This window comes from Nycticebus coucang, chromosome 6 (genome assembly GCF_027406575.1).
Source record: "Nycticebus coucang isolate mNycCou1 chromosome 6, mNycCou1.pri, whole genome shotgun sequence".
Lineage (NCBI taxonomy): Eukaryota > Metazoa > Chordata > Mammalia > Primates > Lorisidae > Nycticebus > Nycticebus coucang.
This window is the reverse complement of record NC_069785.1, coordinates 117,991,810-118,008,780: the sequence shown is the minus strand read 5'-3', so window position 1 is coordinate 118,008,780 and position 16,971 is coordinate 117,991,810. Positions and strand designations below refer to the sequence as shown.

The 16,971-nt window shown below is 42.2% G+C and overlaps 1 protein-coding gene across 1 annotated transcript in view; it reads right to left on the bottom strand.

The window, feature by feature from the left end:
• Positions 1-9,148, bottom strand: part of TTC12 (tetratricopeptide repeat domain 12) — a 51,464-nt gene extending 42,316 nt beyond the window's left edge. Inside the window, exons 1-2 of the mRNA XM_053595455.1 lie at positions 9,076-9,148; positions 7,490-7,562 (exon numbers count right to left, since the gene is read on the bottom strand). Coding sequence (XP_053451430.1) covers positions 7,490-7,547 — 58 coding nt within the window. The 5' untranslated portion in view covers positions 7,548-7,562; positions 9,076-9,148. The remainder of the gene's footprint in view (positions 1-7,489; positions 7,563-9,075) is intronic.
• Between the last annotated feature and the right edge of the window lie 7,823 nt (positions 9,149-16,971).

The window sequence follows — 16,971 nt, the reverse complement described above, 5'->3', positions numbered from 1 at the left end:
AATGCTATAGATGACAATGATGAATAAAAGATTCTTTTTCTTGAAGAGGTTATGATTTTGTGTGGGAGACAAAGATATAAGTACCAGCAGCTCTGACAGCACAAAACAATAGCCCTCAGCCCCATCCCTGCCTGTCCACACTTTATTGCCTCCCTGGCTTACATCTACCATCTATCACTTGGCAGCCATCCTGCCCAGGGTCAACTCCCTTGTCCTCCCACCAAACGCAAGAGACAAAACTTCAACTCTAGATGAATTCAACCGTCCACTTCTCTTTTTCAGGGATGCTGGGGAGCACTGAGAGAGAGACAGATGCTGGTCCCAACTCAACTGGACTTCCAGTGATGGACAACCAACCTTCTCATCCTGGGCAATCTTTAAAGACTTTTAGAAGTTTTGTAATCTAAACCTGACCATCTCAGACAGAAGACCTTATCAATTCAGAAAGGAAAGAGATACTGTCAACTTCCTGCCCTCAAAACTACAAAGCTGCCTGTCCTACACCTATATTCATCTGTCCTTTTGAAAAGGTGTCCTTCCCCTGTAGGAGGCTAATCCCTCATCCCGTACTCAGGGTCTTAGCATCTCTTTTTGCATAATCAGTAACCTTGCATCACCAGTTAATTATACCATTTTGGCAATATTTTCAACCTCTTCTACTTGACCAGCTTCTTCATAAAGGTTGTTTATACACTCTAAATCTCCCCCAAATGCCCCATTTCCTCCTCTTCACAACTAAACTTCTTAAAGGCATCATCCTTTTTTCATTAAGTTCAGGTGTCCCAAAAGTTGCCCATAAAGTTGTGGGAAAATGGGAACTTGTAGCTCAATGTACCTTTACTTACAAAATATCAATTAAAATATTTACAAACTATTCTCTCCCTGTTGGCCAGCTGTCTGTAATTTTTTTTAAATGAATATTTTGTAAATAAAGGAGCACTGATCTACAATTTCTCCTTTTCCCTGTGTATGGCAATTTTTAGGACACCCTATACTTCCCATTTCTTCTTTCCTACTGACTCTTCACAGAAATTAGTTTTCAAAAATTTTAGTTATAAAGTATCTTACACATATATAAAATAACAGACAATTTTGTTTCCATGCCATCTGTCAGTTAACAGGTATCCTTTCTCCAGCATGTTTTAATGTGTAATACTTGCCTCACTTAGCTTTTACTGCATAACAGCTCCCTCCAACTTTGTGGCTAAGCCTGTGTTATTTAGCTTAGTTTACAATTCTCTGGTCCAGCAACTTGAGCTGGACTTAGCTGGACAGCTCTTCTTCTAGTTTCTGTAGGGGTCACACAGACACGTATATCTGTGGTCAGCTGTCTGAGTGGCTCTGCTTTAGAAAGTTGACTGGTAGTTTGCTCCGGCGATGGGAGCAACCAGGGAAAAGTACATCTTCTCCAGAAGGGGTTCCCAAGAGTGGCATGGAAGCCCCAAAGCACATTCACTTTTCAAGCCTTTGCTTAAGTCATGTTTGCAAACACTCCTTTGGCGAAAGCCAGTTACACAGCCAATCCACATTTAAGAAGTGGAAAAACAGATTATTATAGACTTAGTGATGGGAAGAAGTTTGTAACCATATTCGCAATCTACTGGAATATTTGTCTATGTATATTAAAAGACTTAAAATATATGCTTGTATTAAATGTGCATTCTTTTGTAAACTTTTCTCTCAATATGCTTTAGAGATTTGTTTTTGATATATTTAGCTCCACTTGATTCATTTAAATCATTGTATATACCACAGTTAATCCATCTCTTTATTGATGGATAACCACACGGCTTTTTTATTTTTTTGCTATAATAAACAGATGCTGACGTGAGTACCTGTATGTACCTATTTCCTGGTCACATGTTACATATGCTTCAGGATATGGCTGTATCTATGTTTATTCCCACAAGCAGTATACAAGATTTCCCATTCTTCCACATTCTCGTAAACACTTGTTATGTCAAACTTTTTAATTGTTGCCAATATGATAGATAGAATGATAATTCACTAATGTTTTCATCCACATTTTGCTGAATCTGCTTAGATTGGGTACCTTCTTATTGCTTTGCAGGCCATTTAGATTTATTTCCTTTTCTGTGAAGAACCTATTCCTATCCTTGGCCAATTGTCTATTGGGTCATTTTTCTTTCTTATTCATTTACATGATTCCATTTTTAAAAAATGTTTACATTGTTTTTTAGAGATCTCAGTATGTTGCCCAGGCTGGATTCAAACTTCTGTGCTTAACTGATTCTCCTGTCCCAGCCCCACGAGTAAATGGGACTGTAGGTGCCTGCCACCCTGGCCACCCTTCTTTATATACTCCTGGACTGGCTACATATATTTGCAAACATCTTCTCCTTGGTTATGGTTTATCTTTTCACTTGTTCTTTTTTTTGTTTTTACAACAATTATTTTTATTAATGATAATTTCTTCAAAGAGGATATGCATAGGTAAAAAAGGACTAGGAAAATAGGACACAATATTAAGAGTTGTTGCTTCTGAGTGACAGACAAATGGGTGATTATTTTCTAGTTCCTCATTTTCTACATTTTTAAAATTTCTCCAAAAATAGAAAGAGAAAGGAATGGAAAAGGAAAAAAGAAAAGGAAGAAAAGATCAATGTGTTGTTCTGAGCTGCACTCCTTTTTGGAGGCTGGCTTTTTCAGCTCCTAGAAGCCATGAGCATTCTTTGGTTTATAGCATTTTCCTCCATCTTTGAAGTCAGCAGCAATGGGCCAGATCCTTCTCACACCTCTGTTGGTTCTTCTGCCTTCCTCTTTCACTTACAAAGACTCTTGTGATTACACTGCGTAATCACAAGATTAACCAGGATAATCTCCCCCATTTTAAGGTCAGGTGATCAGCAATCTTAATTCCCCTTTGCCATGTAACCTAACATATTCACAGGTTCTAGGAAGTAAAACATGGACATCTGCTCCCCACAGGCCTCCTCAGGAAACCTTGACACCTTGCCCCACACCACAATTCCTCCACCTCCAACCCAGCCTCTATGTGTTTAAGCTTTGGGTTGTTTTTGTCTCTCTTTTGATTCAAGTGTCTCCCTGTAGGTTTTTATAAAGTAACATTCCTCTTCTTCTTTTTTCTTGTGGGGGGGAGAAAGTCTCACTTTGTCACCCTTGGTAGAGTGTTGTGGCATCACAGCTCACAGCAACCTCAAACTCTTCGGTTCAAGTGATTCTCTTGCCTTAGCCTCCCAAGTAGCTGGGACTACAGGAGACTGCCACAGCAGCCAGATCATTTTTGGGGGGTGGGGGTTTAGAGACAGGGGTCTTGCTCTTGCTCAGGCTGGTCTTGAATTCCTGAGCTCCAGCAATCCACTCACCCTGGCCTCCCAGCCTTCTTCTTCATGATTATTTTGAGATTTATTTATGTGTACCAGTAGTCCATTCCTTTTCATTGCCGAGTAATGTTCCATTGTATGAACATCCCACAACTTGTTTATTCATTCACCAACATTAATTCTTCCAGTCCTTTGCCAACTTAAATCTTTTGAGGTTAGAAACATCTCTTTCTTCCACATCCTTTTTTTAACCAACAATGCATTCCAGACAAGGCACTTGGCAGTGTACAGAGTCCAAGACAAGTGGTCACTCTATGCCCTAACTTAAGGCTTCCAATTACAGGTAACTGATCCGAAAGCCTCTTCTGAAGCCAGGAATCCCACTGCCAGCAGCCTGGTGTTCACTCTCATGATTCTTTGAGGGGCTCAGGTCAAGCATCTTAAAGACCTGGAAGGATGGGGATCATATCAAAAAAAAAAAAAGAAAAAAAAAGAAAGAAAAGAAAACTCTTCACTTATTTTTATGGAACCCCGTATTGAGGAGATTCTAATTTAAAAAATACACCAATTTTTTCCTTTATAATTTATGCCTTTTTGGTTATTAAGGTTATAAATATACTCTTCTAAGCATCTTCTCAAAATTTTAAAGTTTTGTTTTCCTCACTGAGGTACTTAATCCACCTGTAGTTGGCTTTTGTGGAGGACAGGAGCATCTTGTTGAGGAGTCCCCTGCCTCCCCCACTGATGCTTCTGTGTCGTCCACATTACATGTGTGAATCTACTCCAGGCTCTGCGTTCCTTCCCACTTGATTTTACTAGTCTTTCCCAGCACTAAAACCTCCATGCATTCATCACTATAGCTTTATCGTAAATCTTGAACATTGAGTAGGGAGAGTCATCCTACCTTCTTTTTTTCTGCAGAAGTTTCTTGGCTATTCTTGGTCCTCTGCCCTTCCATGTGAACTATAGAATCTGCTTGTTGAATTCTACTGCAAACTACTTCCAGGCTTTTGATCTAAACTGTATTGACTGTATAGAATTATCTAGAAACTGACATCTTTTCCAAACGAGTCTTCCCATTCATGATAAAACACATCTCCATTAATTTAGATCTTCTCTTATGTCTTTTAATTTTTAACTATATACCATACTTTATTTTAATTTTGTTACTTTCTCCTTAATGTCCATTTTCTGTTCCAGGATCTCATCCAGGACACCACATGACCTTAATTATGTCTCCTTAGGTTTCTCTGGGCTGTGACAATTTCTCAGACTGTCCTTGTTTTTGATGATCTTGACAGATCAATTTGGGTTTATCTGGTATTTTCCTCATGGTCAGCCTGGAGTTATGGGATTTGGGGAGGAAGACTGTTGCACATACCAAGAGTACATGCTATCAACATGACTTATCACGAAGTTAAGCTTGATGATCTAAGGTGGTAAAGTTACCTGTCCCCCTCTCTGTACATAGGGCACTCTTGGAAACAAGTCACTTTACATATCACATTTAAGGGCTGGAGAGTTATGTTTTACCTTCTTGAGATTCTCGTCTCTACATCAATTATTTGGAATGAGTTTATTGCTCTCGGTATAAACACAGAGGTCTTCCGTGATCTGGCCTCTCCACACTCAGATGGGACCCTTCTCTCCTTAGGCCCTTCTCTCAGTCACATAGGGTTTTCATTCCTTACACTTCTCAAAAGTACCACAATCTCTCTTAACTCCCAGATTTCCTATCCCATCTTTCCTATCACCTGGAATACTCCCCTGCCCTCTTTCCAATAGCTAACTCTCACTTACTTTTTAGATTTTTGCTTAAGTCACTTCTTCAGGAAAATCTTATATGACCTCTATGATGGAGTAAATTGTGCCCCACCCCCCCAATTCATATGATGACACCCTAACCTCCAATGTGACTGTATATGGAAACAGCACCTTTAAAGAGGTAATTAAATGAGGTTATAAGGGTGGACCCTAATACAATATGACTGGTATCCTTATAAGAAGAGAGACAGCAAACACACACGTAGGAGCTGACCACATGCACACAGAGTGGGAAGGTGGCCACCTGTGAGTTAAGGAGAGGCCTCAGAAGCATCTAAACACACTGACATCTTGATCCTGGACTTCTGGATTCCAGAACTGTGAGAATATGCATTTCTGTTGTGTAAACCACCCCTGTTACTGCTGTTACAGCAGCCCCAGCACACTAATACGACCCCCTAAGCTGCGTTAGGTTCCTATACTTTGTAAGTCTCTTTTCGTATCATGTCACACTTGAAATTACTTAATATCTGTTTTTCTTACTGAACTATAGATATTATGAAGAAAGGTAATTCTTTTGCTGTATTCTTTTGCACCTAGCAAAACTCAACATATAGTAAGAGCCCAGGAAATGAATAAATAGAATTTAAGTAACACATGGCTACATAAATTTCAATTAATTTAACATGAAATAAAATTAGAAATTCAATTCCTCAATCATGTGAAGACATTTGAAATGCTCAATAAGCGCATGTGACGGGTGGCTACCACAGTGTACGGTGCGGACTGCAGAACATTTCCACCATCACAAAAAGTTCTCTTGGACAGTGCTAGTATAAATGATACCTGAACAAACTTTGAGCCTGAATAGAAGAAAGATGGGGAGGCAGAAAGAATGACAAAGATCAAGTACAGAATATGAAACACAAGAGTAAGTGTAGGAAACTATCAGCAGTTTGCTGCTGCTCAAGTGTGAGGTATGGAGAGACAAGAGAGGTAAGGACAAGGTCACGGGAGGACGTAAGTCCTGATGAGAGCTTGGGATTTATTGTGACTGCAAAAGGAATCCAAGCAGAGAAGTGTCTGGGTCAGATTTGCATTTTAGATACATTACTCTGTGGGGAGTATAAACCTGGAAGCAGGAAAAACAATTAGGGGGTTGTTGAAACAGTCTGGGTAAGAGGAACCAGAACACAGGGAGGGCTGGAGGGCTGGAGCTGGAGAAAGAAGCCAAACCTAGATGGGACGCTGGGTGGAAAGATGGGAGGAGTCCAGTATGACTTGTGAATTTCTGGAAGGTGGTGCCATCAACCGAGACCAGGATGAAGAGGAAGGAGAACCAGGTTTTATTTGAGAGGGGGAGGGTAGAGAGGGAAAGAAATGATGATTCAATTTTGGACCCATTAAGTTTGAGGTGTTTGTGGGATACAGTGGGTACGACAGTTGGCCATACAGGCTGAGGCCCAGGCAAGAAAGCTAGGTGTCAATTTAGACATGGATGTCACCCACAGGTGGTAGGTCAGAGTGCTCAGACTAGACCAGCTGAAGAGAAAGGTGAGCAGTAGGCTAAGGCCAGAACTCCATGGAACAGCATTCAGGGCCGAGCTGAAGTGAGCCCAAGGGGGACACAGGGAACACATTAGGGACAAATCATTTATGAAGTTAACAGAACTATTTTTAAAACCATTTTAGTTTTTGGACCCACATAATCTCCTGGAAGCAGCAATTTCAACATATTTATATTTGCTACATAGGTTTGTCTGCTTGTGGTTTTATCTCTATACTCAAACAAGTTCCCTGAAGTTTGCACAGGGACTGACTGGTTTGGAACTTCTTGAATGTCATCTGTGAAATTAGAGTCTATGCTATGTTCTTTGAGATCTCACCTGTCTGAGCTGGGGAAGGGATCTTCTGTCCATAGGAAGAGCAAAAAAGGAATGACACTCAAAAGGAGGACATGTAATTTGATGGATCATGAGAGAAAGCCATTTGATTTTTGCCTCTGCAACCCCCCAAAAGAAATGGCTCTACCCTAAACCAGGAGTGGTCCCAGACTGATCAAGGTGGATCTGGGTGATCTCTTAGGGAAAAGTTAGGCTCATTTTGATGGGGAAATAGTAGCTCCTTTTGAACCAATTCTTCATAGAAGGGGACAGAATTATGAAGAAATTTTTTTGAATTTTTGTGAATTCCAATCAGAATGTTAACAGTTTCTCTGATACCAATTAAAAGCCAGAAAATACTTCCCTGAGGCAATAACTTGCTTCTCCACACTTTCTGTTTAATTTCAATTACTTTTTCTTTTCCTTAAGAGTCATAAACCTATCAGGCAATCCAAGAACTAAGAGTAATCATTTCTCTTTAATCACTCCACCTACCTAAAACAAAATTTAATATATTTATGATTTACTGGTACTTACTGATTTCATCCACATTTTTAAGAAATTTCTGCAAATCTTTTTCTTGATCATCAGCCATTGTAAACCAGAATCCCTGAGGGAGGCAGCAAACATGATAAAATTAATAATAATAAAGCACTAAACAGAACTGTCAGGCTTATTAGCCTTCTAAAACTAAGAACCAAGTGATTATTTTAAGGCAGATTTGTGTATATAAATGTTATGATTAACAGCAGGGTGATCCATTTCACTCTAACCGCTGTTTAAGGCCAAGGCACATTCTTTATTTGTGGTGATACTTCCAGAAAGCTTCCAGGTCTCCTTCTACTGGAGACATCACTCTGCAAATAGTTCCTTCAAAGCCAATGTCAAGCCCCTGATTTGGTGACCTGGCATGAAGGAGATCAAGGGCAGAGCAACTGACAGTCTCCCAGAGATGAAGGAGCATCCTAACAACTGCCTTTGATCATGATGAGATGGTCTGCCTAAACCTTGGTTGTGGCAGTGTGACAGGTAACCAGAGATGGGGACAATCTGCATCTAAATGTCCGTACTTGTTTAAAATATAAGCCTCTGGACTGTTTCTGAGGAGTGAAGAGAAACTACAAATTGGCTGAAGGGATTACAACTTAACAGGAGCACCTGCAACTCTTCCCCTCTCCAAGCACTTGGTTCACAGTTAATTTTGAGTCACCCACAGATCATAAAAATCATCTGAAAGATTGTTAAATATACAGATTCCTCAGTCTTAGCCTTAGAGATTCCTAGTCAGTAAACCTGGAATAGTGCCCAGGAATGCATATTTTAAATACTCTCCAGGTAATTCTGATCTGCAGTCTATTAGTGTAGTAAAGAAACACACCTACAATTAGAAATTAGAAATCTGCCTTGAACGAGCTGCGAATTGTTAAGAGCTGCGGATATGTGTCTTAATGTCTTTAACTGAACCAATTACAAAAAAGTCACAACCTCTCTGAGCTTCACAGTCCTCACCTATCCTATGGGACCCGGAGAACTGTCCTGGGGACTGATGGACAGCACCAGGCACCCTAACCTATAAAACAGGAGGTGTGGCTGCGGCTTACCCGGGGCTCTTTCCAGGTCAAACCCCATGGAACAGGGTCCTAGTGAAGTGAATTAACTTGCCCAAGGGTTCGGGGATCAGAAGGCGGGGTAGGAATTCCCTGACGGGGGCGGCTCTCTGCTCCCCGGGCACGGATCTAAGGGCACACGCTCCCAGGCCAATGCTACCCACTGCAGGACCAGAAGGCCCTGGCAGGGAAAGGGCGAAGGCGCGCCAACCTGGGGAGTTTCGTTCCGCAGGACATGCGCGGCGGGGACGCGCAGCGAGGACGCGCGCCAGAGCCTCGTGCCCAGCACGCCGCAGAACGCGCCGCACGCCCTCGCGGAGAGGCGGGGCCGACCGCACCGTTGCCAGGCAACCGCTTCCCAGCGTCCGTCTGACTGGCGCCCTCCGTGGAGGGTCCAAGCCTAGGCCGATACTATCCCATGCCCTGCGACACAAACCAGCGTGCTATGCTCGGCTCTGACTGCCGCTCCAGGCCCAGTCCCAGTGGGGAATCCCAGCGCCGCGTAGCTGCACTGACCTGACGCGCTTTCGGACGGAAAATGGCGGCTGCGGGCGGACAGGGACTCGTGGAGGTGGGGCGGGGCCGGGGAGGATCGGGGCGGGGCCTAGGGCAGGGCTAGGGGCGGGGCGAGAGTGGAAGGCTCTCAGACGCTCGCTCCGTTGTATAGAGCTCTGGTTCTGGGGCGCCAAGCGAAGTTCAAAGCCAAGCCAGGGGCTGCAGGAAGGCGGGGCTGGGAAGTGGTGGGGAAGTCAAGAGCTGATCTCAAAAGTAGCGGCAGGTTCTCGCTTCTTTTTTTTCTTAAAGGTCAGTCTCCCTCCCAATTAGTTTAATATCCTTGGCGTAAAAGACCAAAGTTTCCCTTTGTACTTGGGAGAGAAAGGCTTGGGTCTGAATCCGGCTTTATTTACTGATAAATGTTTGAGCTTTGAAGAGTTAAGTAACCTCTCTGATCCTCAGTTTTCCCATCTATAACATGGAGAAATGCAACTTTCTCATAAGGTTTATGGTTAAAGTTGGTGCTGCCCAGTCAGTACCAATGCGTACTAATCAATATCCACGAACCATGATCTGACACAGGGCCGAATGAGCTGAGGGGCCTATTCATACTCTGAATACATGCACACACGCTTAAAAAAAGGTCAGGTTGTTTTCCTAAACAAAAGGCTCAGTGTATTGTGTTATGGTTACCAAGGGAAAAAAAGCAGTTTGGGGGGAAACTTTCTGATGCTTAGAAACACCTGGGGCTTCTAGGCAAATCTGTGAGTGCTTCATGGAAACCTGTTTGAAAGGGAATGAGGAACCTCTGGAATTTACCAGAAAAGAGTGGCCTCCAGGCATAGCTCCAACACTGACTCCAGGGGCAGCCTGTTGACTTTGTCTTGTGGCTTATGCCCCATAGGGTGCATGCCTGAGCACTACAGAGGAGAATGGATTACTGTTTGTAGTCTGGAGAAGGCACTGGCACACACAGTCCTGCTTGGGTACCCTGCTAATGGAGTACGGCCCAAAGGAGCCAGAGGTCCTTCTTGGCAGCTAAAAAGGTGCAGTTCAGCAGAGGGAATTCTTTGGCCCATCAGCTCTTGCAAGAAGCAGAGGGGCCTGGGGTCCCAGCAGTACACAGTCACAACTGCTGTCCTGAGGGACTGAGGTACCTCATGAAAAGTAGCAGAAAGGGGAGCTGCTGGGCAGGAGCAAGGTTGTTGGTAACCACAGGTCTGGCACACTCCAGGGATCCTTAGAAAGTCAAAGGATACTTCACAATGACCTTCAAGCCTTTGGGAATTAACAGAAAAAGAAGCAGTGACATTTTGGTTATTAGTGTTAGTACCACTCCATTTTCCTTTCAGGCGTGTGAGGCCTTGAGCATAGAAAGGCTGTACATCTGTGGTCCCAACCCAAGATTTTTTTTTTTTTTGTCATTTTGGGGCTGATAGTTGCAAATCACTAACTTCCTATTACACTACACTTTTCACTGCTCTCCTTTCCCTGGGACCCACCCACAATGGATTATACCATACAACCATTCACTTAAGCATTCATTCACCAAATGTGGGTAGTCTATAGTGTGCTGATGCAGTGGAAGGTCCCTGGAGTGCTTTTGACAAATATTTATGGTGTGCTGAGTGGTGCTCTGAAGTCATTCCGCTGAGGTTTAATCTCAGCGCTCTGCCTACTGTCACTTATTAAAATATCATTAAACACCTACTGTGCACTTTCTATTGTGCTAAGTACTGGAGGTCTTTTTCCTTCTGCAAACACTGCTATTACTACTGCTAGAGGTATGACTGAGTAATCTCTATGTGCCTTTATAGTTTCCTCATCTGTAAAATATGATTGTTAAGTGATATCTGCCCCATAGGATTCCTGTGAGAAGCACATGATTTAATATAGGTGATGTGCTTAGAGCAATGCTAGGGGCATTATCAATACCCAGTATATGTTATTAACTATTACCACAACTCTGATTAGTATATATTAGACCTGTACCTCTGAACCTAGATTATGCATAGAAATCTATGCCTTGGGATTTTGTTAAAATACAGATTCTAGGTCAACAGGCCATGAGGCTGAGATTCTGCAGCGATGCCCCTCTGTGGACTGAGGCCATACTGTGCAACACTTTATCCAGTTCTGGCACGTAGCAGGGTACAAGTGGACCTTATCACCCAAGTTGGGGCAGAGGAGTAAAGGTCAAAAAACCCATTAAATTCTCAGTGTGATAAGTGATTTAAGAAGTAAAGGATGAAAAGCAAAAGTAGCAAAGAGTGCTATGTCTAGTCTCACCTCGGAGGGCTTCCCTGTGATGTAATGTTTAAGCTGAGACTTTAGGGGCAAATGGGCACTGGCTAGTTAGAAAGGGGTGTGGTGGAAACAAAGGAAACAGTATGAGCTGTGAGGGAGGAGCCTGACAGAGTTTGGAACCAACAGAAGGCTGGCTAAGCTTGGCCATTGTATAGAAAGCAAGAGGTAGGTTGTGCAAGAAGCAGGTATAGATCACATTAGGGCCTTTGGAAGCTGTGTGAAGGTTTTGAGTCTTTAATTATCACCAGCAGTCTTCCAGGGGTTTTAAGCAGAAGAGTGACATGGTCAGTGGCATCAGCCTAGCTCACAAAAACCTCAAACTCCTGGGTTTAACCGATCCCCCTGCTTCAGCTTTCCCAGTAGCTGGGGCTAGAGGCACCTGCCACTCACCCAGCTAAATTTTTCTATCTTTAGTTGAGATGGGGTCTCACTCTTGCTCAGGCTGGTCTTGAACTCCTGACCTCAAGTGATCCTTTCACCCCCTCAGCCTCCCAAAGTGGTAGTATTATGGGCGTGAGCCACCATGCCCAGCCATGGTCAGATTTTATTTTTTTCTTAGAAAATTATTCTGGCTGCAATGCAGAGAATGATCTGGAAGAGGGACACTGGGAGATAGGTGATGGTGTTGCCAGTAGGAGTAGAGATGAATTTGGAGGGAGAATTGAAAGCAGGGAAGTATTAGCAATGACATTAAGTTTCTGGCTTCATCTGTGGTTTTTGGCCAGGGCTAGGTTTGAACGCACCACCTCTGGCATATGGGACGGGCGCCCTACTCCTTGAGCCACAGGCGCTACCCTCTGGCTTGATCTGGATTGGGGCTTTCCATTGGCTGAGCTAGAGAAGATTAGAGCACCAGGTTTGGAGAAAAGGTGAGTTCAGACTTGTTATATTCAATTCAAAATTCCTATGAGTTATCCAAGTGTAGGTGTTGGGTAAATTGGTAATTGTTCCTTAATATTTAATGTCCTTTTCTTTAGATCTACCAATTTTTAGCAATGACCTAAGGCATCTAGAATAAACTATTTCCCACCGTTCCTTGTACGTGACTAAGTTTTGACTAATTAGATGTAAACAGATGTGGTGGTACTACTTCTGGGAGGTAGTGGTATTACTTCAAGGATGCAGTTCCTTGGCTTTCCTTCTTGCTGGCTAGAATGTATGCACAATGACTAGAGCTGAGTTAGCCATTTTGGACTGTTTAGTAGAAGCATTATGTTGAGGATGGATAGCCACAAGCTAGAAGGTACCTGGGTTCTGATGATCCTAGACACTTAACCTCAAGAAAACCTGAGTTGCTAGGAACATAAAGACTTTTTGTTTAAGGCACCGCGAGGTGTGATTTTCTATCACTGCCAGCTAAATCTAACACTGTACAAAACTGCCACCCCCTGGGTGCATAGGGCCAGTGCTCTAAGCACTGAGCTATGGGCCCCCCCAGCTTCTTTTTTTCCTTGAAGTTATGTTTCCATTTTATGTGTCCCTGTACACACTCAAAATAGTATCTTAATACAGGATATTTTCATGCACGAATCTGTTTCATTGGTCATTCTTCTCTGCCACAGAAATTTTGACAAACATTATTGGGAGTGTCTGTTTTGATTGGAAACCATGTGGACACAGACTCTGTCCTCTAGGAACTTACAGTCCAGTGAGGAGCATCCATAATAGAGCCCAGCATATCTAATACATAAGGAACTAGGCCTACTGTACTTTGAGTACATGTGGTGTATGTCCTGTCTATGAAAATTAGGTCAATTTAAGAAGGTGTTCAATGCAGGGGGGCGGTCAACTACAGAAGTTCTACTGTATATTCAAATGGGTACAGGGAAATAGTATTTTAAAGTGGTGGTGACTTGTATTCCAAATATATTTCTCCTAGGGAATCTTTATGAATCATACTTTTACAATACCTGCTTTCACCCAACCTAAATCCCTTATGTGGTACTTAAGTTTTATTTTTTTATGTCCTCAATAAAAATTGGGAAACATTTGTTCACCTTCCATTGCATAGTAAATCTGAGACTTGTAGATTATGATAAGCTATCTCTCCTCTGTTTCACTCTTCTCTGTCTTTAGCGTGAATAGTCCTATATCTTTGCCTTTTCTCATCAATCACATCTTATAAGCTTAGAAGAGAGAAAATTCCAATTCCTACCCCAACTTGGACAACTATATAAACGATATAAGGAATAAAGAGATCCAGCCTTTGCCTCCCGAGGGTAAATGGTATAGACAGGGTCAGCCAGAATCCAGAAGTCAGCTATGAAAATGTTTTGTTAGACAAAACTGCTCACCATGGATGCTGGGGCTGCAATTGGTTTGAAAAATTTGGCTTCAAAAAATTCTTTTTATCTTTAAAAATAATTTTTTTACTTTTGTCTTCATTATTTTTTTTACCTGAATTTTTATCAACATTAGAGGCTTCAAGATTCAGAAAGGAGACTGGGTGTGGTGGCTCACACCTGTATTCTAGCACTCTGGGAGGCCAAAGCAAGTAGATTGCTTGAGCTCAGGAGTTCAAAACCAGCCTGGGCAAGAGTGAGATACCCTGCCTCTTCTAAAAATAGCTGTGTGTAATGGTGGGCACCTGTAGTCCCAGCTACTCAGAAGGCTGAGACAAGAGGATAGCTTGAGCCTAAGAGATGATGTTTCTGTGAGCTAAGATGTCAGAGCACTCTACTGAGGGTGACAAAGCAAAACTATGTCTCAAAAACAAAACAAAACAAAACAAAACTTTCTTACTTTGGGTGCCGAGTTGGAGTCATCTCTCCACTGTTCCATCTCTAGGACAGTCTAGATTTCTCTGCCACAGCCTCTGTCACCCTGTGACCTGCAGGTCATGGGAGATCAATAGGGAAAATGTTAGGTCATCCAGATGCTGGGAAATTATGGCAGACTAGAGACATCTCCTTGTTCAGCTATTCATGGTAAGATGGGGGAAAGTGGATTCCAACCACCTTGGTCTGAGGAATCTACATAGAAATATCACTCCAGGGGCACTGTGAAGCAATAGTACTCTTCAGGAACAAATGGGGAAGTCTGGAGCTGAGGAAGACCAACACAGAAGGCAGGTGTTTGGTATGGGCAGGGGCTGGCTGGTTGGCTGACTCTCCTGCAGAGGGCTGGATATGGGAAAGGACTGTGCTGCAGTATTTTGGACTGGGCATGAGTAGACTCAAACAGCATCCAGCAGCCAAGGATGAACACGTTGATTGGGGGAGGGCAGTTCTCCCATTGTCTTGGCTGCTGGCAGGGGTGCCGCCATTGTGGGAAGACCACATGTAAGAGGAACGGTCTGTGGAGTCCTAATGATACAAGGTTCCCCTTTCAAGGCTGGACAAGGGACCCCAGTTTCCTAGTCCTGGACAATTTCATGAAGGATACACCCTGACATTCACCTTGCCCTGAGCAGAAAGGACTGCATCTATTCATTAATGTGATCATTCATTCTGCTCTGAGCTGAAGCGACTGTATCCATTCATTAATGTGTTCATTCACTTTGAAAAAGTGTTTTTCCTCCTACCAAGTCTTGGCCAAATGTAACTCTCAAGGCTATATATACCCCTAGACAAAGGACCCAAGCAGAGGTTTTCTGACTTGCCTTCCACCAGAGCTCTGGTACTTTTTCTGTATTCTTTTCTGTATAATAAATTCTATCTTACCACTGATCTGTGGTCCATTGGTTCATTCTTCAAATCCCCAAGACCAAGGACCTACTGAAGAAAGAAATTCTGGTAACACTAATGTAGATCAAGCTCTGGTGCATCTGTTGAGCTCATACAGCCATCCATGGGTTGAGCTAAGTGGCTCCCACACCTCCTGGGAAGGAAACTTTGTTGTCAGATGACACTGACAGTGGGAAGTCTGGGAAGTCTGTTGGGTCTCCTGGGAAGTCTGTTGAGAACATTGGGACCCCTGTTCCACAGGGACTGAATGCTGATGAAGCAAACAGGCCTGGATTGAGGGCAAAGAAGTCAGAAAGACAAGATTTGGTCTCCATTGTAACTAGAGAATGGCTTCCAACCCCCATCATATGCAGTAAATCCAAAATTTATCTATCTCCTAACTCTACAGCACCACTTGATGTCCAGGCAATATACATATGCATACGTATACAGACACATATATGTACATACTGTTTTACAGTTTTAGCTTGTTTTTTCAATTTTTAATTCCCCCCCCCTTTTTGTTGTTGGGTTTTTTTTTTAATTTAGTTTTTATTTATTTGGTTGTATTTTAATTTTTTAATTATTACTTTTTTGAACAGCAAGGGCTCCTCCATTTTTGTTACTTTTTTTGCAGCCCCTTTTATTCATTCTTTTTATCTCTTTTGGTAGAGAGAAGCTCATCTTTCCCACATTGATTTCTCATACAATAGCTAACATATCCCCCTTTTTTACTTCTTTATCTTTTACAATTATATTTTTTAATTTTTAAAACTATTTTTATATTTTTTTCTCTTCTCAGAGGGCTCGAGATTTATGTCATTAGTCTGGCTCAAGAAGGCCGCAAGCTCAGGGTCTTGAGTATCCTTCTAGCTTTGACCTTTGGAAAGATAGTATAGGTAGGTCCTTCCTGTGACATACTGCTGATTTCTTTGTATATTTGGTATAGGTGGGGTCTGGCTTTGGTCCAGGCTGGTAAGGAACTCCTAACTTAAAGGGACCTTCTCAGCTTGGTCCCCCAAAGTCCTAGAGCTGCGAATGTGGTTAAAGCACTCCATCAAACACCATTTCTCCTGTCACTCTCTCGCTTTTCTTTTACTCTCCTTTTCTCCAATTATTTCCTTTGATCCCCTTCTTCTTGTTCTTTTTTGTTTATCTTTATCTTTTCCTCTTTATCTTTTTCTTTCCTTTCTCCCTTATTGTGGTTTACTCTTATCTTCCTTTTGGCCTTATGCCAAAAGGCCACTTCAACACCTAAGCTCTGAGACAAGGTAATTTAAAGTGAAGAAGGTACTGAAAATGAAAAAGTAGGGGAATGGAGTTAACAAGAAAACACACATAAGGAGGAACCAACATAAAAATTCTTGCAACATGAAAAACCCAAATAGAGCAACACCCCCACCCCCAAGGGATCATGAGGTAGCTACCACAGAGGATTCTACCTATAAAGAATTAATGAAAATAACAGAAATGGACTTTAACATATGGATGGCAAAAAAAAAATTTTTTTTAAGGGAATTGATGAGAAAGTGGAAAAACAGAACTAAAAAATGGACAAAAAATATGAAGAATATAGAAAGGATATGGTGGAGCTTAAGGACTTAAAGGAGTCAATTAGGGAACTTAAAGACGCAGTAGACAGTACCAATAACATATTAGACCATGGAGAAGAAAGAATCTCAGAGATAGATGATAGAGCTCTTGAGCTAATCCAAGCAGTTAAAGAGGCAGAAAAGAAGAGAAGGAAAATAGAGTATTTGGTCAGAGAATTAGAGGACTTCACGAAGAGTTCAAACATACAAATATAGAAATCCCTGAAGGGGAAGAAGAACATCCCAAAATAATGGAAGCACTACTGGAAGATATCATAAATAAAAACTTCCCAAGTATCATTAAAGACTCCAAAATACTCCTTTTAGAGGAATATCAAACTCTGGGCCATCTC